Source organism: Papaver somniferum, chromosome 11 (genome assembly GCF_003573695.1).
Source record: "Papaver somniferum cultivar HN1 chromosome 11, ASM357369v1, whole genome shotgun sequence".
NCBI classification, from domain to species: domain Eukaryota; kingdom Viridiplantae; phylum Streptophyta; class Magnoliopsida; order Ranunculales; family Papaveraceae; genus Papaver; species Papaver somniferum.
The window spans coordinates 50,954,336-50,973,381 of NC_039368.1; the positions used below are offsets into that span (position 1 = coordinate 50,954,336).

The 19,046-nt window shown below is 37.9% G+C and overlaps 2 protein-coding genes across 6 annotated transcripts; both read left to right on the plus strand.

The window, feature by feature from the left end:
- The first annotated feature begins 7,707 nt into the window (after positions 1–7,707).
- Positions 7,708–11,946, plus strand: LOC113323084 (transcription factor GAMYB-like). 4 transcript variants are annotated; one of them, XM_026571331.1, is made up of 5 exons: positions 7,708–7,800; positions 8,197–8,231; positions 9,002–9,376; positions 10,132–11,146; positions 11,229–11,946. In XM_026571331.1, exons 3-5 carry the CDS (start codon positions 9,011–9,013, stop codon positions 11,540–11,542), a joined length of 1,695 nt encoding a protein of 564 aa, XP_026427116.1. In that variant the 5' UTR covers positions 7,708–7,800; positions 8,197–8,231; positions 9,002–9,010; the 3' UTR covers positions 11,543–11,946. The 4 variants fall into 4 exon arrangements, with proteins under 4 accessions (XP_026427116.1, XP_026427115.1, XP_026427117.1 ...); XM_026571330.1 differs by having other exon boundaries at positions 7,708–8,231; XM_026571332.1 differs by having other exon boundaries at positions 7,708–8,231; positions 11,235–11,946.
- An 846-nt stretch (positions 11,947–12,792) lies between these two features.
- On the plus strand, positions 12,793–16,239 carry LOC113322939 (protein sym-1-like). 2 transcript variants are annotated; one of them, XM_026571135.1, is made up of 8 exons: positions 12,793–13,280; positions 13,459–13,546; positions 14,223–14,317; positions 14,972–15,044; positions 15,135–15,227; positions 15,306–15,392; positions 15,755–15,835; positions 16,064–16,239. In XM_026571135.1, exons 1-8 carry the CDS (start codon positions 12,877–12,879, stop codon positions 16,079–16,081), a joined length of 939 nt encoding a protein of 312 aa, XP_026426920.1. In that variant the 5' UTR covers positions 12,793–12,876; the 3' UTR covers positions 16,082–16,239. The 2 variants fall into 2 exon arrangements, with proteins under 2 accessions (XP_026426920.1, XP_026426921.1); XM_026571136.1 differs by having other exon boundaries at positions 12,796–13,280; positions 16,005–16,239.
- The last annotated feature ends 2,807 nt before the right edge of the window (positions 16,240–19,046 follow it).

The following is a 19,046-nucleotide window of genomic DNA, read 5'->3' on the forward strand; positions in this document are numbered from 1 at the left end:
ATCACCTAATGCTGAATCCAGCAATATTTCAATAAATGATGAAACCTGCATTTAATCATCGTTCTTTCACTAATTCTCAAACTGAGAACCCTGGTGTGTGCTCACCCGAGCACTGGGCACCCATGGACGCTCATTATCCCATTTGGTCGGTCCCTCCTCACTCATGACCAATTTTCAGTAATTCGCCAATTGATGAAGGATTGATAAAAATTAGGGTTTCGAACAAACGCTCCACAAATCACCATTCTGAGCAAGTTCAAACACAAAATAATGTTGATTCAGCAATCGACATCCAAATTAATATTATTCGGTACTTCACCAATATTTTTGATTAATATTTTATTGGGTATCGGCACCAGTAAATAATTCGTCGAATTGAGCAATACTTGCTCAGTTGATCGAATATTGATCCAACCATCAATGTTCAGTAATTCATCAGTAGTTTTTTGAACTGAGCAACACTTGCTCAGTTGCAAGCCAAAATTATCAAATTCGTCGAATTGAGCAGTTCTTGCTCAATTGCTCGACAAACTCTCAATATTCAGCAATTCGTCGAGTTGATCAATACTTGCTTAGTAGCTCTCTAGTCAGTAATTCATTGACATCTCAGAGAACTACATGTTCAATCCATGAATCACTGAGCATTCACCACTTATGCTCGATTTAACAAAACTTGACTCACGGTCTAAATCAGTCAACAACTGACTAACTAATACACGTCTGCCTTGTAGACTCCACTATTCGTGAAATATCAATCATCTCACAGATGGGGGGATATCACTTAGGGTTTTGGTCTGGCGGTCTACGGCACGTGGATTCATCCACAACGAGAAATGTGTGTAAGTCGTGTAAACGGTTGAAGGAGTTAGCAAAGTAGTGGGTGCACGATCAGTCAAGTCTCCGCACGACGTGTAACTGACTCTACCACGATCTCCCACTTTCCCACTCTTTCACTCAAGAAACCGTCACACTTACGGGGATCAGTGGTACATCATTATTGCAATATAAATAAGTCTAAATCGAGGACATCAGGATATTATCAATCATCGATTATCATCATTATCCGTCAACAACTCGATATAAACTTATTCACAGAACTCAACTTCAGCAGTTCAGCAATATTGCAGAAACCTTCAACACACCCACAATCCTTGATCATCACTGATCCCACACAACTCTCAGCTTCCCTCATACAGATCAACCCATCTCCCTCTTTGCGACCGAATTGACTCTAGAACGGCTATTGTCTTGGTTTAGACTGGAGTCATACAAATTGATTTCTCGAATCTAAGCACCCCATTTGCAGCGGTGCATCTGTGTGAGGATAAACATTATGCCCGGCTGAGGAGTCTCAACAGCATGCTCGACTCTTCACTTTCCCAAAAAACCGGCGTCTCGTTTTTCTCCATCCACAGGTTTAGGCGCGACAAGGTGGATGGCACGACATGCCATTGGCACATGTGGCATGGTCGGCATGCCTTGGCGCGGTTTAGGCGTGGCCAAAACTAGGGTTTTAGCGTCGGTACAAAGTTTACCATACGTTGGATGGCGACCTTGGACGGCTAAGATCTGCATCTCAGATGGAAGGGTGCCCGTTGATTGTTGCAACCCTTCGTTTTGGCAGACAACGACATGTAGCGGGGCCGACATGGCTTTGGCATGGAATCGTGGCTGGCATGGTTTGCCATTGGCACGGTGGCGCGGCTGGCATGGTTGGCATGCCTTAGCGCGGAGGTGTGGTTGGCATGGTTTTCCATTGGCACGGTGGAGCGGCTGGCATGCTTTGGCGCGGAGACGTGGCTGGCATGGTTTGCTATTGGCACGGTGGTGTGGTTGGCATGGTTGGCATTCTTTAACGCGGATACGTGGCTATCATGGTTTGCCATTGGCACGGTGGTGCGGATGGTATGGTTGACATGCCTTGGCGTGGAGATGTGGCTGGCACGGCTTTCCATTGGAACGGTGGTGCGGCTGGCATGGTTGGCATGCTTTGGCGTGGAGACGTGGCTGGCATGGTTTGCCATTGGCACGGTGGTGTAAGAATTTAGGGTTTGGTGTATGAAGGTGATATCGGTCAATACCAAGGGTTCTACCATGGAACATGACACATATATGTATATAAAAAGTTACCCTGGTAATTCTTACGTAGGCGTGTTGAATGATTCAATAAATGCGCTAGTGGTCCTAGTGACGTCATGTCAGATGTAAGGTTTTACGATTTTAACCCTAAGCTAAAAACCACCATCAACAACTGTGTTAGTACATAATTCAATATTTTAATAAGAGAAAGAGAAGAAATACCAAGTAAATGACTAACAACAAGCATGAAAGAGACGATTAGATCGGGGGAGAATGGTCTTTGGAGATTACATCCGATTATTGTTTGATTGTCTTCTTCTTGAATAAGATGAGCTCCTTTGAAATAGGAGAAATTCGCTGCAGTAGTTGACCGGAAAACAATAGAATCTGGTGACTGGAAAACATCATCAATCTTCAATACCCAGTAACCGAATGAAAGAAATCCATTAATGGCAAATAAGAACGCTATAAAAGCGCAGAAAAAAACGCTATAATGGCGCAGATAAACTACCAGAAACCGGCAGGAATAAACAAAAACCCTAAAAAACATCTGAAACATTATATATTCTACTTTAACTAATTAAAACCTGTAAACTTTAACTAATACTGCTCAGATCTACTTAGATCCGTGGAGATCAAAGCAGATCTGAGCAGTTTTGAGCTCGCCGGAGAAAGGTTCTTATTCAACAGAAATTGCACTAGAGAAGAGAAGAAAGAAAGAGAGTTTCATATTTTCTTCGAAGAAAGACAAAAGTTGGAAATCAGAAGATTAAAGCATAGGCAAATGTTTGCTTTGGAAAATAAATCAAGATGGAAAAATGAGGGCAGAGAAGAGGACAAGAGGTAAAGACACTTTTTTCAATGTGATTAAACTGATTACATTTTCAAGCCTTGAAAAAGCATGCTTATATCATTCTACGGGTTGGAGTTCAGAAATTGAATTCCATTTTTCATTTGATTGTTCAAAAATTAAATTTCATTTCATGGACAGTATCGAAACTAAATGTTATAAAACCAATTTCCTAGTATTCAAGAATCAGATCAATAACAATAAAGAGGTTGACCTTAATTTTTCCAAAATGATGGCCATATACATGGAACTAGAAAACTGAACTGTTCTTCGATCACCGATTCGCTCCACCACCAAAATTTACTCTCGCTGGCTCCACTTCCTTCACCGTTAAATGATTTACATACCCATATCCTCTTTTTACATGATTTACATGCCCAAACATCTCTTTGTGATATCAATCAAGTCGTATCCAACAACCTAGGTTAGATATATCTACTATGATTGATTAATGCACAACCTGTGATATTTCAATTTTAAAGATAAACAATATAACGCAAAAACAAAATAAAAAAATAACACAAACACCAGAAGTTTTGTTAACGAGGAAACCACAAATGTAGAAAAACCCCGGGACTTAGTCCAGTTTGAACACCAAAATGTATTAAGCCGCTACAGACACTAGCCTACCACCAATTAACTTTGGACTGGAATATAGTTGAGCCCTAATCGAGTCTCCCACTGATTAAGGTACATTCGCACTCCTTACGCCTCTTGAATCCCAGCAGGACTCCGCGCAATTGATTCCCTTAGCCGACGTCACACCAACTAAGAGTTGCTTCAACTTAATTGAATACTTTAAACCAATCTTTCTCCCACATATTAAGCCTATATGTGATTTCCTTTTACAATCAAAAAGTTTGACCAAAGGTGATGGAAATCGATAGCAATATACAAAGTCTAGCTAACCTCAAAATCCGGACTTATGCAACCCGAAGTGCAACCCAGATTATTATTCACCTTACAAGTATAAAACTTGTGGAATCAACAAAATTTTGAGATGAAGAGAACTTTGATGATTTCTATCTATCTTGATCAAGTGAGCAGCTCAACAATCGATCAAGATCAGGATGCTCGAGTTATCAAGAAAAGATAACTGGACCTGGCTTCACGAATCCCTATGAAATTTTTGTAGTCGCTAAACCATAAAAGGGTTAGGAAGAGGACGACTCTATCTACAACTAGGACACACCAAAGTAGTGTCGGTATTAAAAAATCCCAGTTTCTTGTAGTTCCCTTTTATAGACATTCAAAGCATATGTTGCTTTAGGTTTAAGCTAAGATAACTTTGGAACCAAGCAATCAATATCCATCGTCAGATGAATCTTTGAATCTAAGCTGGTTAGGTGAAACCGTAATCGAATCGTGTATAAAGAACATGCTCAAGGTGGTTATCCGAAATTAGTCGATTTGAACTTAAAAGCTCAATACTCATTTTCATGAACACTTAAGATATTAACCTTGAGACACAATCATGTGATCAAATAAGTCTAATGTTTTTAGAGAATTGATCAAACGCTAATTATCTCGTAGAAATAATTTTATCGCACTTGAAAAATAATCGACATGGTTAGTAAATGCACAAAGTACAAATATCATATCCGATCATGACTCAGGTCAGTCAGAGTACGTGTACCGGTTTTTGAGCTAATAAGTCAAACCAAGTTCCGGAGTTCACAGAACTATTTAGGTATGTGTACCAATATGGATACCTTAAGACTATGATCGGTTCCGGAGTCCACAAAACTATTTTGGTTTGTGTATCGGCTGGTATGGATACACAACCGAGTTCCGGAACACATAACTATTTTGGTAGGTGGACCGGTATAGATACTAAACCGGTTCCGTGATCCACTATTTCTCAACTACATTTTTATCCTAGTCCGAGACTTAACTAATTGTAGACTAGAAATCAAGATATAATTTTGACAACAACCTTGAGATAGCAACACTTGTGAGTTCGACCGAGCAATGCTCTAACACCATTGTTGATGATTAATCAATCTTGCTTTAATTTATGGAAAGGTAAAAGGTATTTATCTTGTCTGAGCAAATATAATGTGATTATCGTAATCCCTATCAATACCATTTAAAACAAGCATATCAATATCAGAATAATTCACACGTACACTAATAGCAGTAAAATTATCTAAAATAGTATTTATTTCTTGAAGATACTATTCCATAAATTTATTTCCCCTATTGATGGGCTGAAGTTAATTTTGTAACATGGATCTCCATGCAACAAAATGACCAGTGAAGGTTGTTTCAAGAAAGTCTCAAATATCATGAGTCGCAGCTAATCCAAGAACTTCACCAGGAAGCGATTGAGTAGACATAGCTTTAAGACAACTTGAAACATACCGATCCAACTTTCTCCAGTATCTCCAAGCGGATTTTGTACTTGAAATCCATCAACCATCAAATGACGAGGAGGTTCTTAAACCGTACCATCAACATACTCAAACCAATCAAAAGATATCGACTGACTCAAACTGATCTTTCCACAATATGTAATTTGTGGCATCAAGTTTTAATGAGATAAACTTTTAAATATTGGTAAAAGAGAGAGTCAGAAGTTATACTGATCCTGGGTAGATCTACCATTAGAATCTTCGTTATGAGCGGCGGAAGAGGAATTAGCACGAGTTGTAGTTTATGGAGGCATTGTTTGTACAAAAAACACAAAAATCATAAAATGGATAGATCAAAAATTTATTAAATGAAAAATTTGGAGATTATAAAACTTCTGAAAGATCAATCAACAAAAAATGAACTCAAAAAGTTTTGTTTCCTGGAGAAAAGATTCATGACACCAGATATGAACAAATGAAATTGTGAGAAATTCTACAGTACAAACATAAATTATGCAGTAATTTTGAGATATGAACTGATCAAAAATTTGAAGAAAATTTGAAGAGATTTTGAAAAAAAATCTAACCTAATCTGATATAATGGAAAATTATCAGAGCTAAAGAGAAATGCCATATTGATTAAGTTGTAATAAGATAGTTCTAACATAACTAACACGAGGTACTTATAGTACCAACATGACTGTTATAAACGGGAAGACTAAACACAACTATAGCAATGATAAAGACAGTCAACATAACAGAAAACCAAAAACAAAAATTTACATCATAAACTCTTATAGTTGACTTTTATTGTTATGTGGTGCCCTCGATTAATGGTCGGTCGATTTGCTAGTACAGGTTGCTATTTAGCAGACGGAACACATGTTTACAACAATAAGAGTACCTTGTATTTGGATCGATCGATGTGCTTTTGCTTTCCAATGTGCCATACAACTGAGGCACGTCTCAAATTACAATGTCCCAAATTGTATTTCCATCCTACATGGTTAGGGTTTTGATCCAAAATCCATTGCTTGACAAATTCAAGATAGTTGTCTAATGGAGAGGGTTAGAGGCAGAAGACGAACACATATAACAAAGTGAGGAAATATAAAGAGACTATACAATAATATATTTTAGTGACATATTACACATATATTAAAAATATTTTGGTAAGACACAAATACGAATTGTATGTCAAGTTTCTAGACCCGATACAACATGATTGTTCATGCTATGTCGTGTTACAATTATGGGAAGAAAATACAGCACAACACGGCGCGATAGACACCTGCTATGCGACATGTAATATGATATCGATACAATTTTCAATTTATGTGGTTTTCATGTTATATACAACATTTTATGAAATAATGTAGTGTTTCCTGGAACACATAAAAATCATACATATATCAAAAGGTTCAATTCATTTTATTGTTAGAATGACAATTGATTAAATATGCACAAAAAGTAAAAATTAAAAACAAATGATGATACTTAGTCGCGGGGATTGGATATATGATTTTCTTTAAATGTCATGCAGTTATGGCCAAGATTGTCCAAGTAATTCTTTGATGTCGTGAATCCTCCGGTAATGATTTTTTTTTTCCAGAATTACTCGTGCACTGAGAAAGAATGTGATAAAAACATTATTTAATTCTTATGAAAACAAAAAACGAGCACATCGTGTTTTCTTTTGTCACCATATTTTAGGAAGAGCTTTTATAAGTAATAATTGGGAAATCGAAAGTGTTATGATTTCTCACCTTGCATGTTCAGAGGTTAAGGTCGAGTTTACTGAAATGTTTTACCTTTAATATAACGTGACAATTTAAAAATGGTTTAGTTTCCCAGATTTTTTGATAATTTATGCTTGTTTGTTTGTTTCTCTCATATTCGTCGACTGTCTCAAACATAGTCGACATTAAAAAATTTTTACAGACATATAAAAATAATACTAGTCAATTAATTTCGACGAAAATATTTCCAAAATCCTGACCGTACTCAAAGAGATAAATCAAGCATGTGTTAAGCCATTCCATGTTATTGTAAATTCGTAATGCTTATTTATCGTGTCATTAAAGATGAAACTCGCCGTCATGCCATTACAGTCGCGTACTCAGTCACATTTATAACAACATAATCAGCAGAGAAAACGAATTGACAATAATCATGAGATTTTAACTAGGCTGTTTCTCATGACAAAACTAAACATGAAACTCTCTCCAGTCACAATCATCCCTTGTGTTTTTTTGGCCAGGAAAGTCTTTTTAAAAAATTAAGAAAAGTGAGAGTTTGGGATCCGAACCGGTCCGAGGCTCAGGTTCGGAAAGAGAAGCGGAGGCACCTGGAGGTTGAGTTGAGTAAAAAAGATCCTACTTTTGTGCTAGTCTTGACATATTTTCTCTCCTCCTCTAATACGAACTTCTCTCTCTTTCTCACCTTCTCACACGCACACACTCCCTATTCTATTCCAGTAGTATCTTCTGCATTTCCTCTGTGTTGTCACAAACTAGGGTTAGGGTTCTTTTTCTTTTCCTTTCCTTTTCTTTTCTCTGTAAAATCATCATTTTCATTCTCACTATCCTGGCTGATTGAATTATTCTTTCAACTAAAAATTATCACACAACAAAGTGACTGAATTCTCATGTACCTGTTCCTGATACAGAGAGTCTCTGGGATTTGTTCAATTTGAGCTGATTTTGAGTGTTGCAGATATGATTTTTGATGGTTTTTAAAATGCTATTTTATTTTGTTTTTATACTTGTTTAGAGCTAGGTTTCGTTTTTTTCAATTCAGTTTCCTTCTTGTTTTTTTCAAAAAAGGCGGTGTTGTTGTTGTTGTTGGTGGTGGTGGTGGAATTGAGCTTCTTCTTTTTTGACTGGGAATTTGATATTTTGTTCTCGTGTGTAGATTCAGCTACCTTCTCGATTATTGATTTCATTCAGGTAGTCCTCTGATCTGATTTGCATGAACTTACCTCAATTCTCTCTATGCTCCACTGTAATTTAAATTGTGATTTCTACTCCTCTTATAGATTGTTAGATCCGAAAACACTGGGAATCTTATTGAATGATCACCAAGGTTATTATGCAAATGATATTTAATTCATGGATTGGAACATTTTTTTTTAATGCCTTTTGTCATTTATGCTCATTTAAAGCTTAAGGGGTTCATTCAATTTGATTTTACTTATGTGTATTTAAAAAACTGTTTCACGGTTTCTTTCCATTTTGGGTCTGAATCTTCTGATCGTATTTTTTCTCATTTAATTGACTTTGTGAGCAAATCTATATCGGTAATCGGAATTATGTTTGATTTATTATTATTTTAAAAAATTAACCATTATTATATACTAAAAAAGATTAATTTAGGGTTAGTATGTTTTTTTCTCTCTATTTGTACCAAATTAGACTAGTTCCTACATTGGGATTCTTCCTTCCAAAATCATGATTCAGAGTCATTTTTATTTTTTTTGCGAATCAATATTTTAAAACCCTTGATGGATTCATTTATCAGGAAAGACTCTGTTAAAGCTCTTTGGTTCCTGTTTTGGGTATTTCATGCCCTGGATTTTTCTTTTAAATGATATGTTTTAACATTAGTTTATGTTTGGGTGATCTCTCTTCATTTTTATTTTTTTTGTTTTTTTTGTTAACTTGATGTTTTACTTGTCTATGCAATCCTGAGACATGTTTATGAATTGATGTGGTAACAGATTCGTAAAATGAGTCATTCAAGTAATGACAGCGAAGATGATTTACTATCTAAGGATCAGTCTGATTCACAATCAATCGATGAAGGTAGCTGTGGGGGAAGCTTTGGAGTAGGCGGTGTTATTTTGAAGAAAGGGCCTTGGACCTCACAGGAAGATGCAATTTTGGTTGAATACGTCAACAAGCATGGTGAAGGCAACTGGAACGCTGTGCAGAAGCATTCGGGGTTGTCCCGTTGTGGAAAAAGCTGTCGTCTGCGTTGGGCTAATCACCTGAGACCTAACTTGAAAAAGGGAGCTTTCACGGCAGATGAAGAACGCATGATTGTTGAGCTTCATGCCAAGATGGGGAACAAATGGGCCCGGATGGCTGCACATGTAAGTAAAATTTTCTTATTCCTGTAGACTTCTCCTCATAAGCTGTTAGAACAGTGGAATATTCTCTTTAATCAATCTGATAAAAATGGTAGTCCATCTTTTTGTACATCTGTGTGACAAGGAGCTGTGGCCATGTTGCTCGTTGAATTGTGTATGAAATTCAAAACCATGTTAGCTCACATGTTGGCACAAGAAATATGAATGGGTAGTGTAGACCCAGTTTATGTTACAAGACACTTTAAAGAGAATTTCAAATAAGTAACTTTTACACTGGTTCAACTTACATCACGGAAAAAATGGAAGTTCCGGGAATGGAGATCTTGAGGTCGATTATTGTCTAAGTTAGATTATGTGATCAAATTTGTAATTTGATTTTTACATTTATAAGCCTATGTTCTTCACAGTGCATGGATAAATCTAGGTATTCAGGCAGATAGTCCAAGGTTCTCTTATGTCTATCATAAAAACACATTTATAATTATCCAAAATTTATTGAAACACCACCTCTAACCCTTGCCTTATGAAATCCTTGCCTACTTTTTTTGGATGATTATGGTTGGCCGATATGAAATCCTCAGCTGATTGAGAATCCATGCATTAGGTTATGTTATCTTTGCCTTAGAAGTTTGGCAATGCAAACAATTTTTGAGATTGTGGGTTTTGAAACTTGTGCATGAATTTCTCAGTTGTGTTCCTGTTTTCCATTTTTCTATATTTTATTGCTTTCCTTGATGCATTTTCCCCTTCTTCTCCAGTTGCCTGGGCGTACAGATAACGAGATAAAGAACTACTGGAATACCCGAATAAAGAGACGGCAACGTGCGGGTTTACCACTGTACCCTCCTGAAGTTCGTATGCAGACTCTGAATGGGAATTACCAGTATCAGAAAAGTGATGAGTTCAACAATGTTGATATGCAGCAGCACGGTCTCTTGCATGCAAACAGTTACGAGATTCCCGATGTCACATTTGATGGGTTAAAGGGAAATCAAGGATTTCTATCTTATGAACACGCTCTTCCCGATATGTCTGTTGGTATGCTGCCTCAAGGTTTGGGTTCATCTCTAAATTACAACTTCTACCCCACAACAATGCATCGTCTCAAGCGACTTAGAGATCCAGAAAACTTGTTTCCTGGTTTTAACAGTAGTTTAGCTTCCAGTGCGGTCTCACCATTCGACCCGTTTCAGAGTGAATCTTGTGAGAAGATCCATCAACCCCCCTTTGGGTTGACTTTTCCTTACGTTCCCAACCGTAACAAGATTAAGAAGTCTTCACCTTTTGGTGCAAGGTCTGGCAGCCATGCCTTTTCAAATGGCAACTTCTCTACTTCTAAGCTCATTAATGGGCCTGTGAAGTTGGAGCTCCCTTCATTCCAATATCCAGACACCGATGTTGGTGGTTGCTGGGGAACATCCCCTGTGCTTCCTTCACTCGAGTCTGTTGACACTTTTACCCAATCATCTCCTCTCTCAAATGGGCAGGTACAGTCTGATTGTCTTTCGTCACGTAACAGTGGCCTGTTGGATGCATTGCTTCAGGAAGCACAGACGTTAAAGAATCAGTCTTCTGAGAAGAGCTCGAGTTCTTCCGTTGTTACACCCAGTGATCTTATGGATGGTTCGAATCTGGATCTATGTGAGACAGGGTGGGAAGATTATCGCGATCCCATCTCCCCACTGGGTCGTTCTGCTGCATCAGTTTTTGGTGGATGCACTCCAATCAGTGGAAGCTCGACGGATGATCCTGCACTTTCTGAGTCTCTTCCTGGTGAGCACCTCTTTCTTTCTTTGAAAGATGCATTTAAACTATTCCATCACTGTGCAGATAATAGAAGTGTGATAGCTGCTAGTTGCAGGATCCAATATTAAGCAAGAACCAGTAGAGCACATTACAAACCCATATGGAGGAGAGGAAGGAACATCTCCAAAGTTGGACTTTTCAAGGCCTGATGCGCTACTAGGTGCAGGTTGGTTTGACCACCGTTCTTGTGCGAATGACAACTCTAAGGCCGATACAATAGCAGCACTTCTTGGGGAAGATTTGTGCAATGATTACAAGCACATGAATGAGACAAATACAATAACCCAGGAATGGGAAACTGTCAGCAAGGAATGGGATAATATGCCTGATGGCTGTCATGTCATCCAGACATCCCTGAGATAAATTAATCTGTCAGTTTATTTCATGTCGGGATATGCTTAGTTATCATGGAGGCAATGTTCTTGGTTTTCCTTTCCTTGATGAAAAAACAGGTCAGTGAAGATGACATTTTTTATGGTTTAAAAACTTGTAAAAGTTCTTCTTTCATGTTATCATTTTTGTTGCCTTCCTTCATGCTGTACTACATGTTGAGAGTTCACTATGCCCTGTACACCCAAGTACAATCCATCTGTTTGTAGGACGGGGTTGTGTGGCTATTTAAAGGTTCAAGCACTCTTGTTTGTTAGTATTTTGTAAGAATAACTGAATTCAGTAACAGAATAGTGCCATTGAAATGGATTTCCAATTAATTTATGTGCTATTTTAGGCCACTGTGCAATGGCATGTATTCTCAATAATATGCACGACAGACAATGCTGAAAACTTTTGTGAAATATTTTGCTCTGAATTTGATCGGTGGAGGTCTTAATGTTTATTGTGTTCAGATTGAAATGTTTTTCTGCTATGCTGTTATGAAAGCCTAACAGGTTGTCCTCTTGAACCGATGAGTCCAATGGGGCCATATGGTTCTTTCTCCATACCGATGGGAACCTGACTCCACAGCAGGTACTGGTACTATGGTGACAGGTTCTACAAATTTCTGTCAATTTTAGGTAAAGTGTTGTCTTCACAAAGGAAGGAGGATGGTTCAATCAAAAAAATTCTTAAAACTATAAGATGTATCGGAGAGTTGTGCAGGTGTCGGTGTCCTTTGAGCACTTTCATACGCCTGCAGACCCTAGAGATAGCTTTTGTGGCTGATGGATTGGCATATCTTACACCACCTTGTTTCTTCCTATCGATTCTCTTCTAGACACTTTCCATGATTAGGCCCAGTCATATCGTCCGTTTCTTCTCAACACTTGCAAAAATAGCAGGAGAAGCCAGTGGTACTCGCTCCTCTCTTCTTCAAGTTTTAACCTTTAACCGTAATTACACATGCTCCTCGTGTAAAGTAAAGAGAAGATATCTCGATTTCTGATTCCCGAATCGATCTTACTTTTTAAAAGGCTTCATTTTTTAGCTTGAAATTCTTTAAGATTTCTCAGTCAGACCCACAACTAAAAAAAGGATTGTGGAAAGATCTCCTGACATTAATACGGATAAACAATAACTGCCTGATATTCACCATCTACGGGACTGTTCTATTCCGATTCCCAACATTACATAATATACCTGTAAGAATAATGAAAAAATAAGGTGTAACCAAACACTCCCCAAGCTCGTAGTCTTAAAACCCCGCTACAACGTAAAACCCTCACATGTAGAAGCACAAGCAGGCAGAGACCAAAAAGAAAATGTCTCCGAATCCTGTAAATGCTATTGATACATTTTCTTCATTCTCTCGTTTCATCACTACCTCTCCAAAATCCATTTATCTAATTACTAAAAATCTCCGTGTAAATCCAATTCAAATTAGCAACTTTAGGGTTTCCTCTTCTTCAACATCTTCTTCTTCTTCACCTCGTCTAAATTCAGCATCTGCAATTTCCAGAAATGGTGCAGGTTTCAAGGATATGGGTCATTCTAAAATCAAAATTAGGGATATAAATAATGACCCTCTGAGGGTTTCAGCTGTTTCTGGTGGTGGGACAGGCGGTGGTTTTGGGGATTCAGGTGATGGGAATTCAGGTGGAAGCGGTGGAGGTGGAAGTGGAGATGGAGCTGAAAATGGTGGGAGTAACTGGTCCCTTATCTCATGGTAATATGACTTATCTCTCTTTAGGGTTAGGTTATGACGTTATGTCCATATCGTTGTTACAGCTGCTTGAATACTTTTGTTGATAATACTGTTGGTCTCATAATACTGTTGGTCTCTTACGATTACATGATCATGTGAATTCATGTTTAATTTCTATGTATATTATTTGTAATTTCAGGTACTTGAAACTTCTTGAGATGTACCCCTTATTAACAAAATCTGTGACGTCTGCTTTATTGAACTTAATTGGGGATTTAGCATGCCAGGTTGGCTTCTTTTTCTCTCTTGTATTCTCGGTATAAAACTGTTTGCTACCAAGTCTTCTGGTGTCTGTTTGTAGTCGGAGAGCATTTGTTAATCTAGGATATTGTAGATGCTTGTCCACATTCTATTTTCGAATCATCTATCACATTCAATCTTAACCAAATGGGGTGTGTGGCTAAGAGTACTTGAAGATTGTTGAAATGAACATTAAGAGAGTGTGAACTATGTCACTGTTAATGCCTCGAGGGTAATCAGTTATCTTTTTTCTTTTCTTTTCTGCTGTAACGTTATCAGTTATCAGTCCATAGAATTCCAACCATAAAGTTCCAACTGATGACATTTTCTCTGTTGATGTTTCAATAGACTAGACGTGGTTTGGTTATTCTTGTCACTCTCCCCTAAGTTGTTTATGTTTTCTATAACCATAAATTCTGTATAACCAGAGCCATGTCCTGGCTTAGCTGGTACTAATAGATGTCTCTGTTACGTTTAGAGCAAGTGCTGGTAGTGTATATGATCTCTGTAAGACTGTAACACATATTTTAGGCTCTTTCAAAAGATTCAGTGTTGCTACTGCAATCCATGGTTTCACTGGCTATGCCTATTCTGTTATACTTCTTCTTGACACAAAGTTTTGTTTGATTCTAACACAACCTTTCTGCTTATGTACCTTCACAGATCTTGATTGATAAAGTACCAACTGTGGACGTGAAGCGAACATTTATATTCACTTTCTTGGGATTCACGTTGGTTGGTCCTGCCCTTCATTTCTGGTGATGGATCTGAAACCTTTTATTGTTATTTTAATTGGTGTATAAGTTTGTCTTGTACACTATGGAATGGGTGTTGTATTCTTTTTAATATGTTTTATATTTCAATACCTGAGCTGCAACCAAAATTAGGGCCGACATTATGATATGCAAACAAATATATCAATCCTGATTCAAGAATTAGGCCACATTTGGTGATTAGTAAAGCTTCACCTAACAGCTTAAAAAAAAATCCATTGATTGGGCATTGGGATTTCATTTAAATCTTCCTAGTACATTAAGGAAAGGGTGCTCCTTCGTTTATAATGTTTTGCACTTCGGTAGTCCTGGACTTAAAGTCATTAATCTAGGTTGTAAATCATGGTACGCTTGTAGTGAAACGGGTCCCGGTTCATGCATTTGCCTACATTTGTTGCTTAGTTGAATTTTACTCGACTGTTTTAAGAACGATCTTAATTATTCTGACAACATACAAACATATTGGTGTCAGTTTGGATACATGAGTACGTGCCCTCTACTGAACGCAAAAAGATTTTGATATAACTACTCAAAGTTCCAAACTGTGATATTATCACTCTTCACTAGTGTTATAAATATGATATTTCTAACTGAGTTGTACTTGAAGCTAACTAGTTAAACTTAATGATGGAATGTTAGGTATCTGTATTTAAGTAAACTGGTGACCGCCCCAGGAGCTACTGGTGCAGTTTTGAGCCTTGTGCTTGACCAGGTTAGCTTCTTCTTATCCTTTTCTTGTGTGCCTAAGCGTTACAGGTTACCTTCTTTGGTGGATTAAAACATGTCCCCGACCTCAACGCAGTTTATCTTTTCTCCGATCTTCCTTGGAGTATTCTTATCTACATTAGTGACATTAGAGGGAAAACCATCTCAAGTAGTGCCAAAGCTTCAACAGGTAAAACCTCTATACGGATTGTTCTTTTTCTTTTCCTATTTGCAGCAGTGCATATAATTAGTTCATTTTTTCTTATAGGAGTGGTTCTCTGCTGTGATCGCAAATTGGCAATTGTGGATACCTTTCCAATTTCTCAACTTTCGATTTGTCCCACAGAACTTCCAGGTTTGAGTAACTACTTTATATGAAAATCCATCGTGAACAAAGTCTTTCGTTGCTTGCAACTCTGTCTGCATTGTACCTCGAAACTTATGTGTTTGCATGTGTGTGGTTAATCCCCATACACACTTGAGCATGTGGCTTCTCGGAAATAACTCAAGGGCTAGTGCTATATACGAGATATAATTATGCTGGATAATTTGGCCATTGGATTCATTACGTCAAGGAACAGTCTAGCACTAGTAGATACTACTAATTATCATTCTTAATATTAAAATTATAAGGGTTCTTTTTTTCTGCTTCTGCTTTATAGTCCGTCTTACTGTATGAATCTACTCACTTGCCAATGCACAAATCTATTGTCATAGGTTTTAGCCGCAAATGTCGTTGCACTAGCATGGAATGTGATTCTCTCATTTAAAGCCCACAAAGCGATTCTTCCCAAACAGGTGCACTATTCTTCTCCTCTCCCTTCAGTATTATCTGTCGTCAAATCTGATCCACTTTGACTACTACTTTGAGTAAACTTGGTCTGATCTTCTATGCGAATTTAGTTTACAAAACAATTAAAGTTAAAAATAACTACATTTCAATTGTTTTTTGTTTTCCGGGTTACAGGAGTAAGCTAGACCGCTGTTTTGATTCTGGTATAAATCAATTTTGTGTATGACGAGCAGATTACAGCACCTGCATAGGTGTTCAACTAGGCTTCAGAAGAACTGGGACGACCCCATAGGCTTCAAAATTTTGTATGTAAGTGATAGAAATGATATTACATGCTTCTTTCCAAGACTGCAGCTATGTTGGACATGAAAACATTTGCATAAATGAAAAACAAGACTTTTTTGTTTTTCTTTTGGTTATTCTGCGATTGGGTTTGTTAAAGCGTGTCTTATATTGAAATTCCTCGAGCACTCCTTTTTCTCCTGCCTAATTGTGCGCTGAAATGCTGGGGATTGAAGTTGAAACTTGAGTAAGGCTCATCCCTATGGTCTTCTAATCTAGCAGCTACATTGGCAATCCACGTCAGCTAGGGCAACCTCTTAAATCCTATGGGATGGCTAATCTAGCAGCTAGATTAGCAGTCCACGTCATCAGGGACCATTGTCTAGCGCTGTTTGGTTCAGCGCTTTAAATTTCAGCCGCCAGATCAACTTTTGTGATTTTTGTGATCCGTGTGATTTTTATGATTTTCGTGAGCGCTGAACCGTTCAGCGCTAAGGTCACTTTTTGAGCGTTGAGCGTTTTAAATTTCAGTCGCCAGATCAATTTTTGTGATTTTTGTGATCCGTGTGATTTTTGTGATTTTCGTGAGCGCTGAACGGGTCACTTTTTGAGCGCTGAGCGTTTTAAATTTCAGCTGTCAGATCAACTTTTGTGATTTTTGTGAGCGTTGAACCGTTCAGCGCTAAGGTCACTTTTTGAGCGTTGTTTGGTTCAGCGCTTCAATCTCGCTGCTGAACTGCGAGCAAATGCTAGAAGAGAGAACTTGTAAGTACAAGTGTTCTTTTAAACCACACTTTTTTTTTGATTTGCAACACTTTTTGGCCAATCTAACCCATAGGGATTAGCCTAAGAAATCCCACCCTTGTATCAAAATTGTGTGGCTCATCTTTTTACTAGTATTTTAATTCAAAATCCTCAAATTCTAGTATAGCATTGAAATGTTGGCCAAAACATAAACTATCCCCCGGAGCGTGCCTAGTCATCATGCCCAGGTAGATCTTGAACTGGATCGACTCCGGACTGTATGACACATCATGAAATCAGAGTAGCATACAATGAGATCGTCACAAATTGTTTTCAAAGTCAAAGATCAAAATGACAATTGACATTATGCCACGTGAAGCCTGACAACGGAAAAAGCTAAAGGTGTATTAAATTGGTGGACCAAAACTCTTCACCGTTGGATTAATATGTTAGGGTTTTACTAGCAAATTATAAATCCCGCCCATCCCAATCATAGGGTGGAAAAGCAGGTCCACCAATTGGTCCGCATCAATTCTTTTTTTTTTTTGAAGAGAAGGTTATATTAAAAAGAAAAAGAAAACCATCGATGAATCCAAGATCAGTACAGTGAACGCTACATACACATTAGAGCATCCCAATTACTCCAAATTAAACTAGGATCAACATACTTAAAAGTATCGTTGTCATAAGACCATAAAACTATCAATTGTTTAATCAAATCAATATTCTCTTGCACACTCTTATGTCGACCTCCAAAAACCCTTCCATTCCTCTTTTTCCACAAAATCCAACAAATCGCATAATGTAAGATTTTGCCACACATCCTTCCCTCTACCTTGCAGCGCATTGATAAACCACGTTTCGAATAACTGAAATAAAGCTCTTGGCATTGGCCAAGCTATCTTGAAAGCTTTAATGAAATATTTCCAAATCTCGAAAGAGTACTTACAGTGGAGGAACATGTGATTTGCCGACTCTCTTACGTCGTTGCATAAAACACATTACTCACTATCAATAGTCATTCCCCGATGGTGCAACATATCCCTAGTTGGAAGCGAATCATGGAAGGTATCCCAAAGGATAAAACTTACCTTGTTAGGGATATTACCTTTCCAAAGAAACTTGTCGAAGCCGCACTCATCCAGATTTCCTGTAAGACGTTCATAACATCTTGAAGTATGAAACTATCCAATATCTCCATTTCGTCCTCCGCTTCAAGAAGGTCAGGAACTTGATTTAGGTCACGCCGTAATAAATCCCATTCTAACAGTTTTTTCAAGTTTAGAGGCCTCTTGAATTCACAGTTCCAAGCTCCATTCACTATCATGTCAAAAATAGTTGCATCCTTAGCCTTTGTCGCTTGTAAACAACCATAAATAAGTCTTGCAATCTCCCCTTGTCTAGCCAATGATCCTTTCAAAAACGAATGCCTTTACCATTTCTTACCGTGAAGGTCGCCATGCTCTGTGAATCTTTGGTACCATGTTTGTAACATTCTTCCACAGACTCCTTCCTTGAGATTGATTGTCCATATTAGGGACTAGTAGGTCACTATTATGAGCGAATTTCTCATTAACTTCCTCCAAAGACTGTTTTTGGACTTCGAAAATCTCCAAATCAACTCGACTGACGGTGATTGATTAATTCTCCTCAGATTTTTCACACCTAGCCCCCAATTCACCTTCGGAACAGTAATCTTCTTCCAAGAAACCCACACCAATTTCCTTCTACCTTCCACCGCTCCCCATAGAAAATTGCGCATAATCCTAATCATTCTTTTTTCCACACTCATCGGAAGATGAAAAAGAGATAAATAATAAATTGGTAGGCTCGCAAGACAACTTTTAATGAGGGTTAACCTACCTGCTTTATTAAGTTGTCTTTTCTTCCACGTCGACAACTTCTGTTCCATTCTAATCAAGACATGTTCCCAAACTGAAACACGCGCCAATGAGCTCCAATTGACATCCCCAGGTAAGTGAACAGAAGTTTTTCTGCCTTACACCCAAGTTCTCTTGCTAAATCATAAATAACCCCGTCAGCTCCCACACTAATCATAGTGTTCTTATCTAAATTCAGCTTCAAACCTGTAATAGTTTCGAACACAACCAAGATGGTAAAGAGCCGACAGACTTCCTCCACAGAAGCATCAAGAAAGATTAAAGTATTGTATGCAAATTAAAGATGAGA